Source organism: Halichoeres trimaculatus, unplaced genomic scaffold (genome assembly GCF_033239565.1).
Source record: "Halichoeres trimaculatus isolate MK-OKI-2021-1 unplaced genomic scaffold, fHalTri1.1 fHalTri1_scaffold_18, whole genome shotgun sequence".
NCBI classification, from domain to species: Eukaryota; Metazoa; Chordata; class Actinopteri; order Labriformes; family Labridae; genus Halichoeres; species Halichoeres trimaculatus.
Window position 1 is genome coordinate 7965484 of NW_027437196.1, and position 22259 is coordinate 7987742.

Here is a 22259-nt window from a genome sequence, read left to right on the forward strand (position 1 = left end):
AAATCCTCCCATGAGCTAAGCTAGCTTGTTATTGCGGTTCACTGTTTTATTAAAATAGATATAACAAATTTAAAAGAACTCATCTTAGACTTTTCTTAGGCTATGGTACTGAATCAAAAAATAAATTTTGTTCAATACCAATTACCACCACTTCAGGGATGCTACAAATGCTACTAAGAAGGCTACGACTAAGCATGTGATCATTTCAGTGCTAGCTCCTCCAGTCAGAGCTACTTTATAAAAAACGGAGAACTGGGATTCCTGAGACTTCTTCTGTGAGTCATTATTTCATTGAAAAAATAGATACATAAAAAAAGATACTTTTGAAAAGTATCCCCCAATGAGCTAAGCTAGCTTGCTTTGCACTATTCTTAGTCTGTTTTATACATTGAAAAAAGGAAAAGAAGAAGAATAAAGGAGTTTAGTCTGTGTTACTGAATCAAAACAAAAAGCAAATATTTTTAAATCACATTTTGCTGCCACTTCGGAAATGCTACAATGCTGCCAAGGGTGCTAAAGCTAGGTGTGTTAGCCCTTTATTTTTGTGCTGTCTCCTCTTGTCTGATCTTCTTTGTAAAAGGAAATGAACTCAGATTCCTGCAACTTTTTCTGTGGAGTTTTGAGTCATTAAAATAAGAAAGTGTAAAGTAATGTCCAAGTGTTAGCAATATTTTGTGTGTAGCTTTAAGCTAACACCTTTTAAATTTCCTTAAAGAAACAAGCTGGATAATGCTAGATTTTATGTATTTATGTCCTAGACAGACAAACTGAAGATAATGATTGGTATTTTCCGTAGCTAACAGAGCTAAACCTTCAAAAAAAAAAAGATTAACACTTTGACTACTATTGACTGTTAGCTAGCTAGAACGCTCCTCATATCATTTGGGGATAATTTTTTTTCATTTCTTGAAACAGTTTTAGGTGAAAAAGTGTAAGGATTGTGAATAAAAGGTGAAAAATCTTTTTGAATTGTGTGGAAATTTAAAGCACAAAGATCCATCTTGCATCTTTACTTACAGTGTAGGACAACAGCTGGTTTATTAACCTGTCAAACAGTGACACACACACACATACATATACACACACATACATATACATATACACACTCCTAAATATGCACTGAGACGCAGCCCTTGGGCCCCAGCCAGCTCCTCAGCTCTCAGCTGCCCATCTCTGCCCGACCACGACTGATTACACTTGGCTCTGCTTCCGTCCACGTAGAAGATGATTGGATCTCTACGTTATGAGATGCAATATCGGTGTCAGAACGGAATAGCTTGGACGGCTGTCGGAGAGGTGCGACTCCACGTGGGACTGGATGCAGGGGAGCATGAAGACATGTTCTGGTGTTTGACAGGGCTAACCTTAATAACAACCTAGTGTAAAACAACGGCTTACAGAGCAGGAACGTGTGTGTCGAGGTGGGATCCTGCAGGATTTTACAGCAGCATCGTTACAGCAGAGAAGTCTCTCTTGGTTTGGAGCTGCTCTTTGATGGATCCTTTTTTCCTCCCTGAAAAAGTATGAGGCTAACTGTAATTGGGAGAAATATTAGGAAGTGCTCACTCCGTTACCTTCGTCTTCATCTTAATTTAGTTACCTTTCAAGGAGAACTACCTTAGGGAAATAAAAATTTATGCCGTTAAAAAATGATCTGCTGGTTTCCTGGAAAAAAAGATCTTGTGGTGTCATCAATTTTTAAACAGACGCAGCTTTTACAAACTTGCCACGTTTAGTTCAAGTTGTGTTTTCTTTCTTTCTTTTTTTTTATAACCACCGTGTCCTTAATCATAATTGCTTCTAATACAAAGTTTAAGCAAAGTTTGACACAACTACTTACATCCTAATTTCTGCTACTTCTTATTGAGGGGGTATTAAAATTCTCATCATGAAGAAGTTAAAGGTGGCTCATTTATCACGCCATGCCCAGCAGAAATTTCCAAAACAAGCCGCGACTGATAGAAATCTGACCACCTGCCTCTGGCTCTTCAACGATCTTTAACAAAGTTTGCTAGAACACCCGAGCCCCATTGATGAGTCTCGAGTGAGACTTCATGACACCAATACCAATTAGAGTGGAGCGGACTTTCACTTTAGTGGTGTTCAAACAGCAGTCTGCCCCATAAAGTCCCCATTACTCTCCTGTTTTTTTAGCCCCGTTCAGTTCAATAACCAGAGCTCATTTTTTCCCCGCCTCAGCGGATGACCTGCTTTTCATTAAGCCAGGTAGACTTGCTGAATCCAATTGTTGATATTTCAAAAGTTTTACAGCTTTACAGGGGATTGTGATGGCGAGCAGAGTTAATTCCAGCTCTCTGGTATATCACACAGCAGCAGCAGCTATCAGACATGTTCAAATGTCAGTCTCCCCTCATTCTGTTTGGTGTTGAGCTGCCAGAGTCTTTAAAGCACGTCATTTCATCCTTAGATGTTAAGAGTGACAGTCGCCTACATCTACATGTAGACATTTGTTTGCATCTTGACACCATTTTACTTTCTCAGATTCTCGATCACAGAAGAATTTAGTACGCTTTATTTGAAGTCTATGCTGGGACATGTCAGTCACAACATCAAATGTGCCCGATTCAGTTGACTTTGTATATTTTGGAAAAGGGAATAAGTGACTTTCTGTAGCAGATTCAGTGGAAGAAGTGGACATAGCCTCTTGTTATGCCTTTCACCTGCAATCCCTCCATCAGCCAGCAGGGGGAGACTACAGAGTCCAAACTAAAGGGTTAAACACTTGACATTATTAAGAGTCTCGGCTCTCTTGTCAGGTAAAATAGCCAAAATATCTGTGTTACTGAAGCTCAGTGGTGAAGTGTTCACTCTGCTTTAGGTTGGTTTTGCGTTTTTTCTTTTGTTTGTTATTTTTCTGTAACGTTGTTGCTAGTTCCCACTATTTCCTTTCTGCTCTAAATAAGAAGTTTATAAGCCTGTTGACCACTTACCCTGCAGCATGGTTTGTTATTAGCTGACATCTTTTTCTTCTCTGCGATGTTTGTTTGGTTGTAACTTGCGTTTAAGGCGCCCCCTCCTCTTCCAGTGGTTGAGAGATGTAATTACAAGTTTAAAGCTGTCGAAATGTTACTTCGTTCGTTCATTTGTTTTATAGATGTTAAAAACAACTATTTCACTTTCATAATCGTTATGCTGCATGCCCATATTACTAAACACAGGCATTTTTAGCTAAAATACTATTTGATAGTCACTGCCATCTGTCCGACAATGGGTTGACTACTACCTCCAACAAATAGTGTCATTATCTGGTGGGCATACTGTATTACAACCAGGCAACAGGAAAAACATTTTTTAATTTTTTTTAATAATATATTTTCAATAGGGCTTAAATTTTTAATAAAGTAAAGAATATCTGGTGCTTCAAAAATCATGAACCATCCCTACTAATCACCTCAACTTGGTTACAGTTATTGTGCGTGGGTAAAATGGCGGACTACAGGTTTGTACCTTCTTGATATTTTTTGGTCTAACAGCATATTTACAGTAACATGAAGCTTCATTTCACCACTTAACAGCAGTGTGGAGTGATTACTCACTTTTTACTTACCAAAGAAGACGTGTTTTGATGTGACAGACAATTACACATCATCGCCACCTACTGGCACATGAACATTTTCAGCTGTTTCAGAGAAGGAACAGCTCAGAGGACATAAAACTATTAAATGTAGCTTGGCCTCACTTTGTTACAATGCAAAGATTATGTAAGGAGCTTTCGTGAAAGTGCTTAACACTGCAGTTCATCAAGTGCCCACTAGAGGCTGGCAATGGAACTACCGAAAACCACATACACACCAAACCAAAAAAATGTATCTTAACAGCCGAAAAAAAAGCATTTTCAATCTGAATAGCTTTTTTAAATTTTTTTTTATTTCTTTTGATTGAAGCACACTTTACGTGAGTGTTTTGTTTGGCCTGTTATCTGCAATGTTAGTCAACTTAAGACTTGAACATAGCTAGTTTGAGTTCGGCATTATCAAAATTGTCCCATATCAATAATTAACTTAAAATCTCTGTACTAGAAACAAATGGGTGATGCCTGGACACCATTTCCGTTTATCCCATTTATCTTTGGGATGGTCTCACTTTTGGAGCTTACCCTAGTGGTGATTTGAAGAACTGCAGTCAGAGAGATTACCATCTCTTTGAGAGCTAAAAAATAAATAAATAAAAGCAATAAATTAAAAAAAACTTTAACCAAATCCCTTTGAAGACAAACTGTGTGATATCATCTCAATAAAGTTACAGTTTTTCTTTAGATTGTATCACAAAGGAGTAAAGATTGGGCCTGTTGTCTCTACTCAAAATATAAAAGTATCCGCGAAGTGTTAGTTTTTAACATGTCATCAATGCCATGTATGTTAAAGACTACACTCATTGAGTGAGACAGTGGGGCTTCGGCAGCAGCCCAGGATTGAGTGTTGTGGGATGAGCGTTGTGCTTCTGTCTTTGCAAGTTACTAATTAGTCCCATTTGCAGCACACGCCTGGGCAATAGCAGAGGGTGACTTTGACAAAGTACCAGAGCTGAAATACACTCTAAGCTCTGCACTGCAATACTGCACCAGCGATTAAGTGGCAGAGGGCTAATGGTCAGAGGGGGGAGGAGGACGCGTGTGACCCGGTGTTAGGTTGGTAACATCCTTGCTCTTTTTTGCCTAACAAGTCTCTTTACTCGGCGTCTTAATCCCAAATTGAATCTACAAGGTGCCCTTGGGAGAAGTACTTAATCCTGAATAGCTCCAGTAACTTACAAGCAATGCATAATGTTGGAAAAAAATACAGAAGTTGCTGCTCCTGGAGGTGCTCGGTTAAGACAGTATTTTGTAATATATATTGATTGATAGCTTGTAGTTTAGTTTGAAGGTGAAGCTGAATTGGTAGTGCTGTCGAGGACTGCGTTCTAATTGATGGCAGGCTCAAGGAGGTTTGAACAGCTGCCTCCAGCACCATACACCTTGGTGATATTGCAAGTCCTTTAGAGACAATTATCCGTGCACATTAGCACTGCTAAGCATGCAAAAGCTGAATGGCTGGAATAACAAGAGAAGAATTTAGTTAGTGGAACATGCCAGGTGTCTGAATGAGAGGATTAATTACATTCTGGAGGGGGTATTTGAGATGTGACACGGTGTGCCTCTCAAAGCAACATGACTATGACATCAGGATCTGACAGGTGAGAGGAGGTGGGGTGGGCTGAGGGAGTATTATTAAACTGATAAAATCAAAAACTTGATTCTTTTCTATTGATTGAGCTGTAATTGAAGTATTATCATAGTGCAGGTGTGTCTCTGTTTGCACTTGTCTATTGGTCTTAGTGAGGACCTCATTGGAAAAAAAAAAATATAGATATAAATAAAAGGGCAATAACCATTAATCTCTATTACCATTGATATCACATCATTGATGTCTATTTAATCATTGTGTGAGTGGAGTGGCAGATACTATAAGACGTTTTCTTCTTTCTGCCCCTTTTAATTCATTTTTAGACTTATTTTGTTTTGAATTTTACTTATGATTTTTATGTTATTAAGAATGAAATAAAAGACAAAATAGCTAAAAATGGCCATTCTGTCACCAACAAGGGACAGTTCACAAAAAGATGGCATTTTTAGGTCCTATTCTTTGATGTGCTTCACATCATTGTAAAATAACATCAGAATCAAAAAGGCTTTTTCCCCCCTCTGGATTGAACAAAAGCACCCTGTGTATGGGTGTATGTGTCTTAGTAGGTCATTGTCTCAGACATTCTCCAATTGGGAACCAACCAATAGGTGACATTTTTAGGTCCCCTTCTTTTACATTTTTTTTCATATCATTCTAAAGTAATATGTCATTTCCCGGCTCATGGGTTATGACAAAAACTAAAGGAGACGGAGAAAAGAAAAAGGATTAATCAATTCCAAAAACAAGTTGAACCAACTTGTAACAAGACAAATGGGGTGTGTTCTGTAAGGTCAGTAGTGTACAAAGGTGTGAGTGTAAAAGCATTATAATGAATGCAGTGTTGAGGACCAGGTTAACATAGGTAAACTTGAATAAAGAGTGATGCTAGCTCCCAGCCCAGCCAGAATGGAAAGAGAAAGAGGAGACGGTTCCTTTTATACTAGGTGCCCCAGATCAGCCAGGACGCCTCCAAAACATAAACAAAACATGTAAGTCCCGAGACACACCTCCAGCAGGGGGCGTCACATCCGTCAATAGCAAAAAGTTTTTTTTATTCCCGAAACAGAGCTTAATGTAAAGGTCCATTTGTCTGTCTCTATCTATCTTAGTAGAGACTTCATGGTCTCAGACATTTTTCAGGTCCGGTTCTTGATCATGCATAAGTCCTGGTCATACTTGTTTACCTGTCTTGGAGTGAATTTCAACGTCTCAGACATTCACGCTTCACATTTTTCTTAAGTAACAGTCAAAACAAGCCTACTTTAATAACATACCATTATATTCTGTACCAATCTTAAGGTCTTGGCGCACTGAGTCTGTTTTTTTATGTGTTCTTTGATTCTGTAATCCCAAGAAAAAAAACAAAACAAAAAAAAAAACAGACACCTTGCGTACTAAATTTGTCGTGTTTTGTATTTATTGTGAAAATTTGCGGTATGAGAAAAATTGAATCATCAAGCAGCCGTCAAGCAGTTAATCCTTAGCAGCGGCTGTCAGTGAAAATGCGATGTGGCAAGTAGCCTACAGCGTCTCTGAACAGTCAAACTACCCAGGAAACAAGTTGGGCGGAGGCGAAAAAAGGCAATAAATTGAACCTGTTCCAAAAAAAACTGATGGACAAAAGTTTCAGAGAGAGTGTGCAAACATTATTGACATAGCAAGGGATCAAATTCCTTTCTTAAGGAGAGCAAGTTTCGGACAAAAAAAAAAAAATGGACTCAGTGTGCAAAGGCCTTTAGTGGGGACATTGTCTCATACATTCACCAATGGCTGACATTTCTCAGGTCCCAGTCTTTGCCATACATCATGTCATTTTAAAATAATGTCAACAACCAGATTTATTTTTTCTTTATTTTTATCCTGAATTGAGCTTAATTGAAAGATTTATGTGCGTGCTGATCATTTTTGTTTTCGTATCTAAGTGGGGACTGAACCTTCAAATATTTAAAGTGAGGGGCTGTTTACACAACAACTGTTTTAGGGTGAAACGCAAAAGTTGTGTTGCATTTTAGCCTCTTGTTTACACGGAAACGGCGTTTCGGACGACCTAAAACGCAAACTCTTGAAAACGGCCTCCAGAGTGGAATTTTCTGAAACACTGCCGACACCATTGCAGTGTAAACAGTAAGCCAGCATTTGCAGTGTAAACGCTGACGCCACTTCCGCTTCCGCAACAGTACTGTTGTTATGGTTACGATCATCGCATACTACCGTGTTGTGCTTGTGCTGCTCAATCTGCTGAATCTGCTGACTGTCTTCAACAAAATGAGCATCTGTTCACTTCTGCACTTAGTATTCACCAATACACCAGATGATTGGCCCAACTCTACTTTAGTGGAGATCTCCCAAAAACAGCCTCTAGACAAGACAGTTATAGCGCCACCTACAGACCTGGCATGCTCCCTACAGTTTTTTCAGTCCCTCAGCTTTTCCGTGTAAACACAGAATTTTTGCATTGCGTTTTTACTGCGTTTTAGCATTTTTGGATGAAACGTTGTGTAAACTGGGCCTAATAGAGTATGGTTTCTAGGTCTTCTAGTGTGCCACACTTCATATAATTTTAAGGTTATTTTGAAAAAGGACAAAAAGTTGTTTTTTCATAGTTTTTTTTTGGCTGTTGTGTTTGCATTCTTATTCTGGTGTGGAGTTGATCGTCTCAGACATCATCCTACAAGGGGCATTTTCAGGCCTTGTTCTCGGTCATGCTTAAGTTACGTCAAAAACCAGATCCTATTTATTTATCTGATTGAGTTGAATCGAATGCAAGAGGGGGCTTTTTTCAGGCCGTTTTCTTTGTCTTGCTTCATATTATTCTAAATTTATGTCCGAAAAAAAGTGTCTTTTTATTCAGGATTAAACTTTACTAGAGACATCATTTGGAATACAAGCGTGTGTCTCTTTGCACTTGTCTATTCTTAGTGGGGACTTCCTCAGACTTAGACAGTCATCAGCGAGGGACCAGCAAATGAAGTATGACTGAATACGCTGATGAAAAGACAAACACCACTCTTTGTGAAGTCTACATCTGCTCTGAGGTCAGAAGGTGACGTTTCTTTCCTGTGTTTAAGACACAACTGCCGTCTTCTTCAATCCCTACAAGCTTTTCTTCATCTTTCTCTGCTGCTGCAGCCGTGTGCCAGATCCTTGTTGTGGTGACGGCACTAAATCAAGAACATTACAGCTGAAGGCGAGATATAAATCTGGCTGCCAGAGTCGGGGAGGCAATTTTTCAATTCTAATCACAAACACATACACACCTAGATCGTGCACACATGAACACACTTCCTTTGAGGGAAACATTACAAATGAATGGAAATGATGTTGTGTAACATGTCTGACATAATGATGTGTTGTTGTAACGCTCATGTGTTGTGTGTTGTTCTTTCACAGTCCCTGGATGAGTGTAGTGACCTGTGATTAGAGCATGATGCGTGAATGTCACTGTGTAATAAACTACCTGGTCTGGAGGTTTTATCCCCTGTTTGTGTGCCCTGTTTTTTTGCGCGTTATGGGATCTTTTTCCTTGTAAGTGGACCGCCTGAGGGTCCAGCAAATCACATCCTGCACCCTTCATGTTTAAGTGTTCATCACCTTCATCAACACCTCTCATCGCTGCACGCAGAGCCGCAGGCTTCCTCGCAAAGTCTGCACTTTTTATTTCCTCTTCTCAAGACAAATGTCAAGTATCTGGGCTTTAGCAGGGAGCGTGGCCCACCCGTCTGCCGCCAGTGGTGTGGAGACAGCTAGATAAATGCGCGGCTACAATGCGTCTGGCTTGCACCGGAGGCATGGAGTCACGGCGCAATGCGAGGCCATGCCGCGATAGCGACAGAAGGGTTTTAATCATCCCCTCTCCCCAGGAATGACACCAGCGCCGCACGGGGTAACAGAGATAGAGAGCAGGGGGTGTGCTGGCACCCAGCAGACAAACAACAGCCTTGCAACATCGCTGTGTGGGTTAGCAGCGTCGCTCGGTGAGGAGTGTGTGTGCTTCTGGCCAGGCGGGAGGAGAAACATGTCTGTTTTTTAAAAGCGAGCTGGAATCAGGATTCATGGCATCATTAACCACAACCAATATCTCTCCAGCTCCAACACACCAGGCTGATATTAAATAAGTACATCAATTGTGTGTGAAGCCTATCTATGCTTTAGTGGAAGCATTCATTTGTTTCACTGCTGGCTGCACCAACTTTGCATCTTTTTTTTTTTTTCGACTTTATCTCACCTTTCAAGAGTCATCTGCAGCAGCCGGTATTATTATCCAACCATTATCCTGCTCAGCTTTCCCTCCCGAATCTTTAAAGTCACTCCTTTCAAGTCTAGAAATGCATGCCTTGTACCCGTGGTGAAGTTGTATGGAGGAGAAAACAGAAAAGTTTGTTTCTGCTCGTGTCTCTCGCTGGCAATAAGGAAGCCTCGCTTGGATTGAAGGTTTTGAAGTAACCTTTCAGATGCAACTCAGTAAACAGGGTTCACAGGTGTCGCCGCAGCAGGCTCCGGAGCAGTGGTGGTGCTCTTTAATTGGCTACGAGGTTACACCGCAGAAGGAGCAGCAGAGATGTGATGAATGGGTGGAGGGAGGACGGATGTAAGGGAAGCAGATGGGTGAATATCCACAGCACAGGGATGGATGCTGCATTAAAGCATGGGATAAAAAACAACACATGATATGTTTTGACTTTGTCGTTGAGGCTTAACTGGAGAAGAAAGAGGCAGCTGTGTTTTCTTTCCTCCAGCTCTGTATGACAACGTCTCGCTGTTCATTATTTGATGCAGGACTGAAATGGCATGTTTTGTAGAGCAACAGGCCACCATTATTGCTTTATTGACCACCGTCATCCCACTGTAAGCCCACTGGCAGCATCTTTGGAGAACAGAAGCGGACAGCTCACTATAATTTAGCTAACCGAGGCCTTTAGTTAGAGCAGCCAATAACAGTTTTCTGCTGGAGGGACTGTAATGACATTAATAAAGGATGGCAGGGAGAGAAAATTAAACACTTAATGGAATTGTTTATTCTCAAGTACAGCCGCAGCGGCGGTCAGAAGGCATCTTCATTTTTCTCTTGAAGTCTTTTGACCCACTTTTCCTGATTTGTTTGTCCTTCCTGCTTTGTTCCTGAATTGAGCTTAGTCGCAAGTACTGTTTAGAGAGTGTACGTGTGCTCCCTGGTCTACGTGTCTTAGTGGGGACTTCATCAGTCTGCGCAGCCATCAACAGGGGACTGACCAACAGGTGACTTTTTTTCAGATGAAAACACAATTAATCTGTCTTTTTTTCCCTGAGGTTGAGTTTAAGTTCAAACACTGTGCATGTGGTCACAGTGTTGATGCCATCTCAGGCATCAACCAACAGGGGACATTTTTCAGGTCATGTTTTTTCTTATGCCTCATATTTTCTAGATTAATTTTGAAAACAAAAGTCTCCTTTTTTTCTCAGATTGAGGTTAATTGCAAGTACAATTTTGAGTGAATGTGCGGCCTGGGTGCACTGGTCTACCTATCTCAGAGGGGACTCCATCATCTGGCATATCCACCTACAAGTGACATCTTGTTAAGCCATGCTTCAAGTCACATAAATATAATGTCAAAAACAAAAAGCTTTTTTAAATTATTGTTCATCACTGAATCACTGATTGAGCATAAATTATTTTTAAAGATTTTTAAGTACAAAACATTGACAAAAACGACTCCTGCCTACCTGGGGTCCACCTTCCAGGTCTACACTCCTTTTCGTCGACTACACTCTGCTTGTGAAGGACGCCTCGTACTCCCAGCCCAGCGCGGCTCTGAATCTCTAGCCAGACTCTTCTCCTCTGTTGAGCCCAAATAAATTGGGTGGGTGGAATAAATTACGTAACTCTATACGATCCACAGAGTCCCTTTCTACTTTTAGGACATTTCTGAAAACTCATCTGTTCAGGAAACTCTTAACTATTTAATCTGACCCCTCTCCTCTTTGTACTCAGAGGTAGAATGAGTCAGAAGGTCTCAGACCCAGCTCTTAGTGAATTTTCAACACTAATTACTGAATGTTGTTGAAGGTTAAAGTATGTTGTTGTAGCAATTAATTGTGGTCAGTTGGCAAGATTATTCTACATTATTATTAAAAAACAAACAAACAATCAAACAAAAAAAAACAATCAAACAAAAAAAAACAATCAAACAAAAAAAAACAATCAAACAAAAAAACAATCAAACAAAAAAAAAAACAATTAAAAAAAAAAAAAAACAATCAAACAAAAAATCCTGCACTTAATGGCAACACAGGCAGCAAAATAACTTGTAGCGCTGTTTTCGCACTTACTAGGTTTTTCCATCTGTTTAAATTTTTGCTTGTGTTGTACGTCACTTTGTACATAAGTGTCTGCTAAATGAAACTGTAGAACAGTAGAACTGTTGGATGACAAATAAAATCTTGCTTTTTTCATGGGTTGAACCCAATTTAAGGCACTGTATGTGTTTGCCTTGTTTAGCTATCATACTGGGGACTTAGGTGTCAAGGGTATATGTTGCCTTGGAAGAAACTCTTTTGGTTCTCAGTTTTCTAAACTTTCATTTATCCTACAACTGTATTGGTTTCATTCTAATGTTTTTTTTTTTTCTTTTTAAAGACTTTGGCTAGACCTGACTTAATCTTATGGGTTTAGTCTTACAATCACTTGACTTGAAATGCCAGCTTTTTTTCTCTGGTTAAGCAAGAATGATGTTCAGTTAGCCTTACAGTTAATGTCTTTTGCTATTACTGTTGACATTATTTTGTTCAGACGGGCAACACTGGTGTATGCATCAACATTTTTGCTAAGCCTCATAACAAACAAGAAGTTAGCAGTTTATTAGAAATCTGTTGGGAAATATGCAACCGGTTTAGAAATTATATTGAAAAAGTGCCTTGACTAGCTTAACATCCATCAAAATGTTGCAATTTTTCATCACTTTGCATATTAAGTTTTAGACTTTTTGAGTAGTACTCAGTTTGATCCATTTTTATCTATATATTTGCAGGATAACTTAAATAGTTAATAAAGTTATAGTTTGTGGATTTGGTAAGTAGTTAGCAAGTTTAGCTAAATGGCTAATTACCTCCAGGCCTATATGGAAGGGACAGGAAACATTTGCCCTTCCACACAGGTACATGACAGGGCAGGGAATTCCAAGAACAAAGCCAAATGTCAAAAATAGTAACTCACTGCATACAGACGATTTATTATTTTTGACAAGAGTTGTCCCAACTAAATTCACAAAGCTTTAGTGACATTATCCATCCATGTTTTTAACTAGAAAAATTTGTGAAAGCACTCAAACCCACCATAATCTTACTTGCAACTGCTTGAAAAGCAGACTTACCTTGGCTGTATTGTAGGCACATAAACCTCTTCTTGTTTTCTAGTAAACTTTTGTTTGGTTCTGGAGTCACTAAATGATTCGCTATGTTCATTGTGTTGCCACTTTGTTGGTTTGACAACAGTTTGGTGGTGAATTGGAGGTGTGTGGCTGGTGTATTCAAAGACTTCTTTATTCCTAAAAACAGCTGCCTGCTGTGGATAAAAACAAGGCTGACAGGATGCTAACAAAACAGACATTGCATTGTCATTTGACCTATTTTAACATGAAATAGAGATTATTATGCAGCTTTGGGTAAGGAAACAACAGACATGAATCTGCTTTTGCTTAATGCCAGGCAGTGATATTTTGCAAACATTCTTAGAAACTAAAAAACAGCACACTCCTCGTCAAGGGCACAGCTGATTGAGAATCCTGTAGCATGTTTTTTTTCCTCGTGAGAGTGGGCCCCAATTACATGTCAAATTTCTGAGTAATTTAAATGATTATGAGAAATTCTTCAGGTGCAGACTACAAGCAACAGCCTCCCTTTGATCTGCTTCATCAGGCTGTGAATGTGATAACGCAACTAAGAATGATTCATTTATTTAGGAAGTGCGTGCTATGGCTATGTGTCGTTTGCTAATGAGCAATCTTCTATTTTCTGTAGGAATCTTTAATAAGTGCCATTTAATGAAGGAAACACATTGTGTGGTAACTCATTAACTTTGAAGGCAACAGTGATTGCTTTTGAAGGATTAGGATGTGATTCTTTGCATTTAAATGCACAGCATTAATTTTTCTGGATTTATCGTCGGGAGATAAAGTAGAGATTGGAAAAATGTCATTAATGAAAGATTCATGTGTGAGTTTTTTCTGACTGAGTGTGTGAAGTGGATCCAAATCTTGGCTCAATGGTTCATACAGCAGCTCAGGTGCAAACAGCGAAACACCTCCAGACAAATGCCAGTCATTTGATGCCAGCGTTGTCACATCACTGATCCTCTTCTGATGTGGATCGATCGTGACAAGAGCGCTGACAGATTATACCTCCCCTGGCGGTCAAAACGTCCCTTTGTATGTGCTCACTTTTCAGCGACGTCTTAACATAAACCTCATCATATGTCACTTCTAAACTACTCAGAGTGACACCCCATTTCAGATTCATGTTGTTGATGTGCCAACAAGCTACCAGCCATTACAGACATCTCCTTTCAGCTTTACATCATGTGTTTTTTATACTTCTTTCCAGCAAATGTTTTGGACGATAAATTTTGACATTGATAAATCCCTCCAGTACTTTGATGTTTTTCTTGTCACCCAGCTTATTTGTTGTTGAAATAATTTCAGGGCATGAAGGTATAATTTAGTTTTTTGGCCATGTAAAAGCTTTTTTAAATGTTTTTGTATTACTCCCCAACATGTGAAGTGAACTGTAGAAATTTAAAGATCTGTGGCAAAGTGAAAATCTAACCACACATAAACCATTGCATTGAATTGGGGGGCGAAAGAAAAGATGACACTAATTGTAACAAAGCATTTAGGAAAACAATTTTCACTCAGGTCACTCAGGCTGTAGTGACATAGTTTTTTTTAAAAAGTGAAATTTATTTGTTTGAAATAAAAAAGAATTAAAATGAAACAAAAATAACACCAAACTGTGAGTTGAACATAAGCTTTACTCTAACTGAAGTTTTAAGCTTTGAACATGAGGAATGAATTACTTAAAGAAGAAAGCCATTTGAGTTATCAGCTCAGAGTGCTTAAAACGGCTCATATTAGTACGGATGAAACATTTGAAATAGGCTAGTTAGCTTAAAGTTTTTAAAGAGGGCTTGTTAGCATACAGCTTGAAATTAATAGTTTAAAGTAACCCTAGAGAAAAGCACAATGTTTTAGTGTATATCATGGAAAAAAATTGCTAAAATTGGTGGAATACAGAAAAATGTTGCATAGAATTGATTGATTTGCTCAAAATGATTTGTGTTAAGAGTTAGCTGTGTAAGCTTTTGAGTTAGCAAAGGGATGATGGCGGAGACAGCTTTTTAAGGTTGACAGGCCAGGGTAAATGACTGATAATGGTCCAGTGACCAAGGTGTTCTTAAAGTATAAAAATGAATAGATGCTAATCATAACAAGCTGCATGCTAAAGTAATAGATGAAGAGTTTTCTTTCTGATTAACATTTTAAAAAATATGTTAAAAATATGTTGAAAGTAAGTGGTTCATATATTTAGGTCTTAGCTATCAACAAATAATTGAAAAAGTCAAAAAATATCCCACATAAATGCTTTGTGGTAACAGTAACAGTTTTACTGCTAGCCAAGGTAGCTATAGGGTCTAGTGGTACAGTGCATTAGTTTGATATATAAAGTTGGTTGATTGGAATTGATAAAAAAAAAAAAGTTGAAAAAGTTGGCTTAAATAAAGAGATATGATCGAAAAGTTGGCCTGAAAGGTTATTGTAGTAATTTACTGAATTAGCAAAGATATAATGCCTGAAGGAGCTGGCTAAAAAGAGGTTGGATAAATTCATAATGGTTAATTTTTTTTTATTTTATTTTATTTTATTTTATTTTTTTTTGGGGGGGGGGGGGGGGGGTGTTAATTCAACTTCTTGCTTTGAATGAAAAGATTTTTTATTTTATTTTATTTTTATTTTATTTTATTCAACCACTAGCTTTGAATCAAAAGTTTATTTCTTTAGTTATAATTTTTTTTGTTTAGCATTTTTAACACTTTGGTGAAAAACCTGCTAAAATTAAACAGTTGATATTTAGACATGAGCTAATGAACAAATAGTTAAACCAGTTAAATATACCCTACGTAAATGGTTAATGGTTTATAGTTCTATTCTACTATTAGCACAGGTAAATTTCAGAATAACAGTGACATAGTTTGATGTATAGGGTTGAAAAATTAGCATAGTACTCGCATGAGGGAATTTAAAATTTCATACATAAATAATAAAACCATTGAGCTTCAGCTGCGAGCTAGCTATGGCAAACCACTGTTAGCGGAATGAAAACCGCTGATGTAAATCCTCTTCCTCTCTTCAGGTGTGATCAGAACAGCTCTGCCCAACATGGACCGAGAGACGAGGGACCAGTACGTGCTGGTCATCCAGGCCAAAGATATGGTCGGCCAGATGGGCGGCCTCTCCGGCACGACCTCCGTCACTGTAACACTCACTGACGTCAACGACAACCCGCCACGCTTCACTCACAGTAAGACTCTGTCTTATAATCCCCCTTCCAATGTTCAACGCATGGCATGTGTTCAGCAGCTACTTAGCAATCAGAGTGACGCCATGGGCCCTGTGCTTCACTTATGTGCTCTTTGTTCAAATAAATGGGACTTTAAAGATCCGTGATTGCTGGAAAAACACTTGAACATGAAGGACCAAATTAGGGACACTGTATTGTACTGTACACAATGGATGCATGGGTAGAGAAAGGCAGGGGGGCTTTTTTACATTTCAATAGAAATTAATGAAATATATGGGATTTATTACATGTGCTACATAATTTAACTGTTCAACATCCCATCCTACAAAGTTTCATCTTACTTTTTTTTTTCTTACTTCTGAGTTTTTATCTCCAATAACACTTTGCCCTATACTTCCAAATTAAAAACCAGCTTTCCTGCAAGGTGTGTACCTCCCTGCTTTACTCTTCATCACAGCTGTGGGCTGCTTCGGCCTAGGATACCGGGATCAATCAGCCTCCCTTTTTTTTGTTGTCAGCCTATTTCACGCGCTGCTAATGGGGTGCAGGCTGAGCTTTGGGATTCAAAGGCATGCAGTCCTTCTCATGATAATCCGAAGCTTCGGCAATCGGTTTACCGCTGATAGCCCAACCACTGTCCGCCCGGTGCTCTCGTCACCGGGCTGCTGCGGAGCGGAGTCAATTTGCCGTCCCCTGGGGGGGAAAAAAAGGTCCAAGTTTGCACAACAAGTCATCAATGGCGTTTTAACCCAGTGCTGTCAAGCTGGGAAGAAAGAGACTTTGGAGGAGTTTGGGTTTCTTTTCGCTCCTGCTGTCGCGTTCACAGGGTCATGGGTCAGAATCGATAGACCATTATGAAGCATCAGAGCTGATAGAGTCAGGAGCTATAGCTAGTCCTTGGAAGAAAGGAGCAGAAAGAAGCCAAGGTTAGCTGCATGAGAGGATAGGCTGCGAGGGGAGGTGGAGGAAAGAAAGAGGAAGGTGCAAAGGGGAAAGCGGAGGGAGGAAAGCAATTCTTTGGTCTTTTAAAGAGCTGCTATTCCACGGCAAATTAAAAAGCCATTATAAAGATTACATGGCGGCAAACAATGTCAGGCAGATTAGCATTTAGACGGTGGCTGAGGGAGACACTACGAGGAACACAGAAAGGTCTGGTAATGAGCTCTGCCACGGTGATTGGAGAGATTATGATTATGAATATGATTCCCTTTTTTATACTAAGAAGAATACTTTAAATCCAAGGGGTCAGACAAAAGCTCAGGGAGCACAATGGGGACTTTTAGAGTAATAGAATATTCAAGTGGACATTTCATCCTGTGAAAGCTATCAAAAAGGGTCTAAGCCTGACTCTGGCTTTTTTCATCTTTACTTTATCTCTTTTGGTCCGAAGGATAACCCGTCACATCCAGGCGGCTTTGCGGGATCCTGTGTTTGACTAAAAAATTCTTTTACTTTAAACTTGCAGCAACTCAAACGACTCTTTTCTTTCTTAACTGCATTTTTTACTCCTCTCCACCGTCTACTTTTTATCCCACGTGTCTCCTTCTCTGTTATGCAACATAAATTTATCATCAGCCACACGACAAAATCAAAGTCAAAGGATTTTTTTGAGCTCCAGCAGCATCTTCTCCCTCTTCTTTTTCTTTTTTTCTTTTAGAGAACTATCAGTACACAGTGCTGGAGTCTCTGCCAGTGCAGTCTGTGGTGGCCAGAATCAAAGCAGCTGATGCTGATATCGGATCCAATGCAGAGATGGACTACAGGATCATGGACGGGGATGGGCCGGGTACTTTCAACATTACAACGGACGAGGACACGCAAGATGGGGTCATTATACTCCTGAAGGTACAGTGAAAATGTGTTTTTATGTCAGTTTATGTCTTTAAAACTAGGTTAATTTCCTACAAGCAAGACCAGAGCAGTTAATCTGACAATCTACTACATGAGACAGACATTTGTTCCAGATAAATCTTACAAACAATAACACATCTATGTGTGTTTTCCTATTTTAAACGATTTAACTATCTGCGCAAGAGGTGTCTGAACTTTTTTTTAAAGAGGACCAGATTTGATTTTTTGAAAATAACGTTTCGGTCAGGACCACTCTCATAAAAAATGAATTATGACAACACAGCTTGGCCATCAGTCTCCAGTCAGTCTCCACCTCCAAAGGGTCCAGGACTGAGCTATTAGCCCTGTCTGTGTTTAGCATGATGCTACTTAGCCCTCTGGTTTTCACTCTGATGCTGAGTTAGCATGGGTAGCTTGTCCACATAATTGGAAATAGCCATTCCATATCCATAACAATGGATGGATGGAAGGACAGGTCAATGTTGTCCGTTCTTAGCTCAGCTTGCAGGGAACTTCAGGCCTAGCACCAGTTAGCATCAACATGCTACAGGCTGCTATCAGCTGAAATCATGTGTAGAAACATACAAATGCACAGGGAAAAAAAAAAGTAAAATCACCACTGCAAACTCAACCTGTTTGGTTTCACTAGCCAACAAACGAGACATAGAAAGTAATGACAGGATCTAAATTAAGAGAATTAAAAAAGGAAAAACAGAAAGCTGCTTCAACAAGCCGCAACTTGAATGGTGATTAGCACTTTTTTTGGGAACTTCCTGCCTTTCCATGTGCCTACGTGGTACGCCAAAGCTTATGATGAGGAGAGCATACATCCCCTATGTAACAGTTGTGGTTTGGACATGTATGAAGATCAACACAGGGTCTGGTTTTTGGGGGCTTTATTAGTTTTCAAAAGACACAAAAACAAGGCATTTGCCCTCTGTCTCCCTTGCTGTGCCTCAGCTTCCTAAACAACAGATGTTAAAGAAGAATAAGGCAGACAACCTTCACATTTACTCCACACGTTTGGCAGGATACAGAATCACCAATCCCACCAACGGGCTGCATGTAAACTTTTAAGAGAAACCATACAAAACAGCGCGGACTGGCTGGATAACATTATATTAACAACATTTACTGCTAAAAACCTAAGATTGCACTCTGTATACACTCCTTTCATAATGTTTAGAACAAATTAACAACTGCGTTTTTACACACCTTACCCCCATTGATGCAAAGTGGCACTGTGAGGTGGAGAGGAGGAGCTATGGAAGCCCAAGGAGGTACAGAAGCCAAGAGGGACAAAAATTGCATCCTCCACAGGAAAACCAAAGAAACCATAAAAAAACATCCAAACGAGATAAAATTCACAGATACTTAATAACATAAAGAAATATTCTCAAAAGTAAATATAGAAAATACAATGCATTTTAACTCTGCAGAGAGCACACTTCCCCTCTTGGCCATGTCATGCATGAAAAACAAGGCAGGGAGAGCATCAGCAGAGATACCCTAAAGCAGGAATCTCTAACTCGTGCCATGGGGGCCAAGAGGCTGCAGGTTTTCTTTCCAACCAAAAACTCCTCCAGCTGATTTCACTGATTCTTCCCTCTCAGTGTGTGAGCTAATCAGTGAAATCAACTGGTGGAGTTTTTGGTTGGAAAGAAAACCTGCAGCCTCCTGGCCCTTCATGGCACGAGTTTGAGAGCCCTGCCCTAAAGGTATATCACAAAAAACTGAAATCTTATCAAGTGTTTTTGTCTTAGTGGAAAAAAAAAATGTATGTTATTAGACTTGATATGAGCCACATTCACCTGACCAGTCCAGTAAAAGGTTTTTTTTCAAGCTATTTAAAGACAAAATTAGGTCTGAATTTCTTGTAACAAGTGAAAACAAACTGCCAAAGGAACAAGAAAAAATTGCTCAAAAATTTGCTTGAAACTAGAAAAAAAATTTAATTCAAGTAACTATTCTCTTGTTCCATTGGCAGATTTTTTCTACTTGTTACAAGCAATTCAGAGCTTTTTGTCTTTAAGAAACTTGACACAAGACAGTTTACCGGACTGGTCAGGTAAATGTGGCACATATTGAGTCTTAAAAGGCATTTAATACTGACAATAAGACAAAATCACTTGATAAGATTTCATTTTTTTGCAGTGTATGGAACAGATTGAGCACTAGCGATAACATATAAGAGACTGGTAGATCTCAGATGCAGCGCGTTAAAGGAGGATCTTGGGTGGAGGTACGTTGTAAACAGGGACGGCGGGCAGAGCAGTAAGAGGAGGCAGTTCAAATAGATGGGAGCTGCTAATGCCCTGACCATCTTTGGTCCACGGGCCACACTTTGGAAACCACTTGCGATCTTTGTGCCTCAGAGCCCCAAAGCTGTAAAAACGGCTGCAGTGAAGAACTCCTTCCATTATTACAAAGAATTCTGGGAAGTATAGTTGATTTGAGTCCTATATGCACCATCTGCTGCAAATATTTACAATAGAACCAAATGCGTATTAATCCGCTGCTGGAAATAGTCCCTACCAACTGTGCTGTTTACTCATTTCTGAGCAGTGTTTGTCTATATAACTGCCGGGCACTGTGAGTTTTTTTTTTTTTTTTCCACAAACGAGGCCTCTTCAAGTTTGTATTTGTGACTTTATATTTGATATATACATTGTTAAATTGGACGAAGGGGCACAGATAAGGAGGAGGACCTGGTTGCTGTCTTTTCATGCAGGAAAAGTATACGTTCCTTTGGTTTAATATAGGAAGCAACTCTTATGTCTCTACATCTTTTTATCAAAGTGGCTCATATGTATTTGGATTATGTGATAATCACTTGAGATGAATAAAGAATTTCCTCATCAACACCTCTGATTGAATTAATCCAAAGTCTGAGTTAACTATGGAAACCAAGACAGTATAACTGATATCAGTGATATCTGCCTACATCCAGAGATCTCGTGACTTTGTGTATGTGACACAGCAGCTTGTTCATTTCAGGATATTTGTTGCACATTCTTGCCTCACTTGGAGTCAACACAGCTCATGGCACATACTTCACATTTCAGGGTTTCAGAGGACTACAAATGGGCTCCTCGGGCCACATGGATGTGACAGTTCATTGCTGAGGCTCCTTTGTGGGAGAGCCAGAGCCATTGTTGGACATGAGCAGTTCTTGTCAGATGGGCCAATTTGATCCTTTGTTTGTTTTGCACCAAACTCAGACAATTACACCATTGGAGAGAGTCGCTGACAATGAAAGTGTCAAATCAATGTTCTCCCGCAGTATATTACATGTTGCATCGGGGAGTTCCAGACAAAATGACAAAATGCTTCAAAGGCATTCATTTGAGAGTGCTTTTCACCATGCTGTGTGCTTTCTTTAAAATCAATATCATTGCCTTTGCAGCACAAAGTTACTACAATCCATCAGCAAATTACCTTGTTTAAGTCTGACTCAGTGTTAAACTGTAATGGTTCTTTGAAATCTGCTACTTTAATTGGGATCAATACTTCAGCATTGTGTGGATGATTGACAGATTAACATACAAATATGAGCTGCTCCTTAAGCCTTGACTGGATTGGAGTGTTTCAAACAGTGATTATTTCTGTACATTTCCAACAAAGACAAGAACACTCTTTTCACTCTGAAGAGAACATTGAGACAATCCAACCTGTGTTGAACAGCCTTTGTCCTCTGTGTTTTCCTCCTCCAGCCTCTGGACTTTGAAACAAAGAGCAGCTTCTCTATGAGAATCGAAGCCACAAACAGGAATATCGACTCCAACTTCCTGAGTTCAGGGCCGTTTAGCGACACGACATCACTCAAAGTGACGGTGGAAGATGTCAATGAGCCGCCAGTGTTTTCGGTACCACTTATTAAGATGAAGGTTTCAGAAGACGCCAAAACGGGGACCTCGATTGGGAGGGTCTCTGCCCATGACCCAGACACCACCAACAACTCAATCAGGTACTGAACCAACAAGTTGGTAATCTGCTCAGCACTTTTAAATGACTGTTCCTTTCAAATCTTAAATCATTTATTGGTGACCCCAAAGATTCCCAGTGCAAACCCAACAATGCCCGCAAAAATATGATAGAAATGTCAAATTTGTTGAAAAATGTTTTAATCTATGCAACTTTCCTAACTTTCCAAATGGAAACAAAACCTCATAATCTAACATTAGAGACTTTAAAAAAAAATCTCAAGACAAATAAAGTTCAAGTTGTTAAAAAAAAAAACAGTTGTTGATTCAATTTTTCAAACTTTAAAAGGTAAATATTGAATCCATCTTTTTTAAGGTGGTAAGGCAAAAAAGTATTTCAAAGATTTCCAATAAAATTCTGGGAATTTTCACAAAAAAAATCAAAAGGACAATTTTAAACCAGAAACAAATCTGAAGCCTTTTTTAGAATACAATGAAAAAAAAATCAATACTGTTATTTTATAGTATGTATAGCAGTATAGCCAGATAGTAAATCTATAAGTTCCCAATGGAAACCCAACAAAATCTGAGATAAGGGAATCCGAAAAACAAAGAAACAAACAAACAAAATGGAAAAAGTTAAACTAAACTTCTCCAAAAAATGGGTTTGTTCAACTTTCTCAATTAACCAAATGAGAGAAGTATCTACAAACTGCTCATTTGCCAGTTCCTGTGGTTCCTTCCCTCTTTTAAG

General features: G+C 39.2%; 1 protein-coding gene across 1 annotated transcript in view; it reads left to right on the forward strand.

Moving 5' to 3' along the window:
- The window catches only part of LOC141807321 (cadherin-7-like), a 165926-nt gene that overhangs the window by 92928 nt on the left and 50739 nt on the right, over positions 1-22259 (forward strand). Inside the window, exons 6-8 of the mRNA XM_074693242.1 lie at positions 15564-15731; positions 17389-17576; positions 21296-21549. Of these exons, the coding sequence (XP_074549343.1) occupies positions 15564-15731; positions 17389-17576; positions 21296-21549 (610 nt within the window). The remainder of the gene's footprint in view (positions 1-15563; positions 15732-17388; positions 17577-21295; positions 21550-22259) is intronic.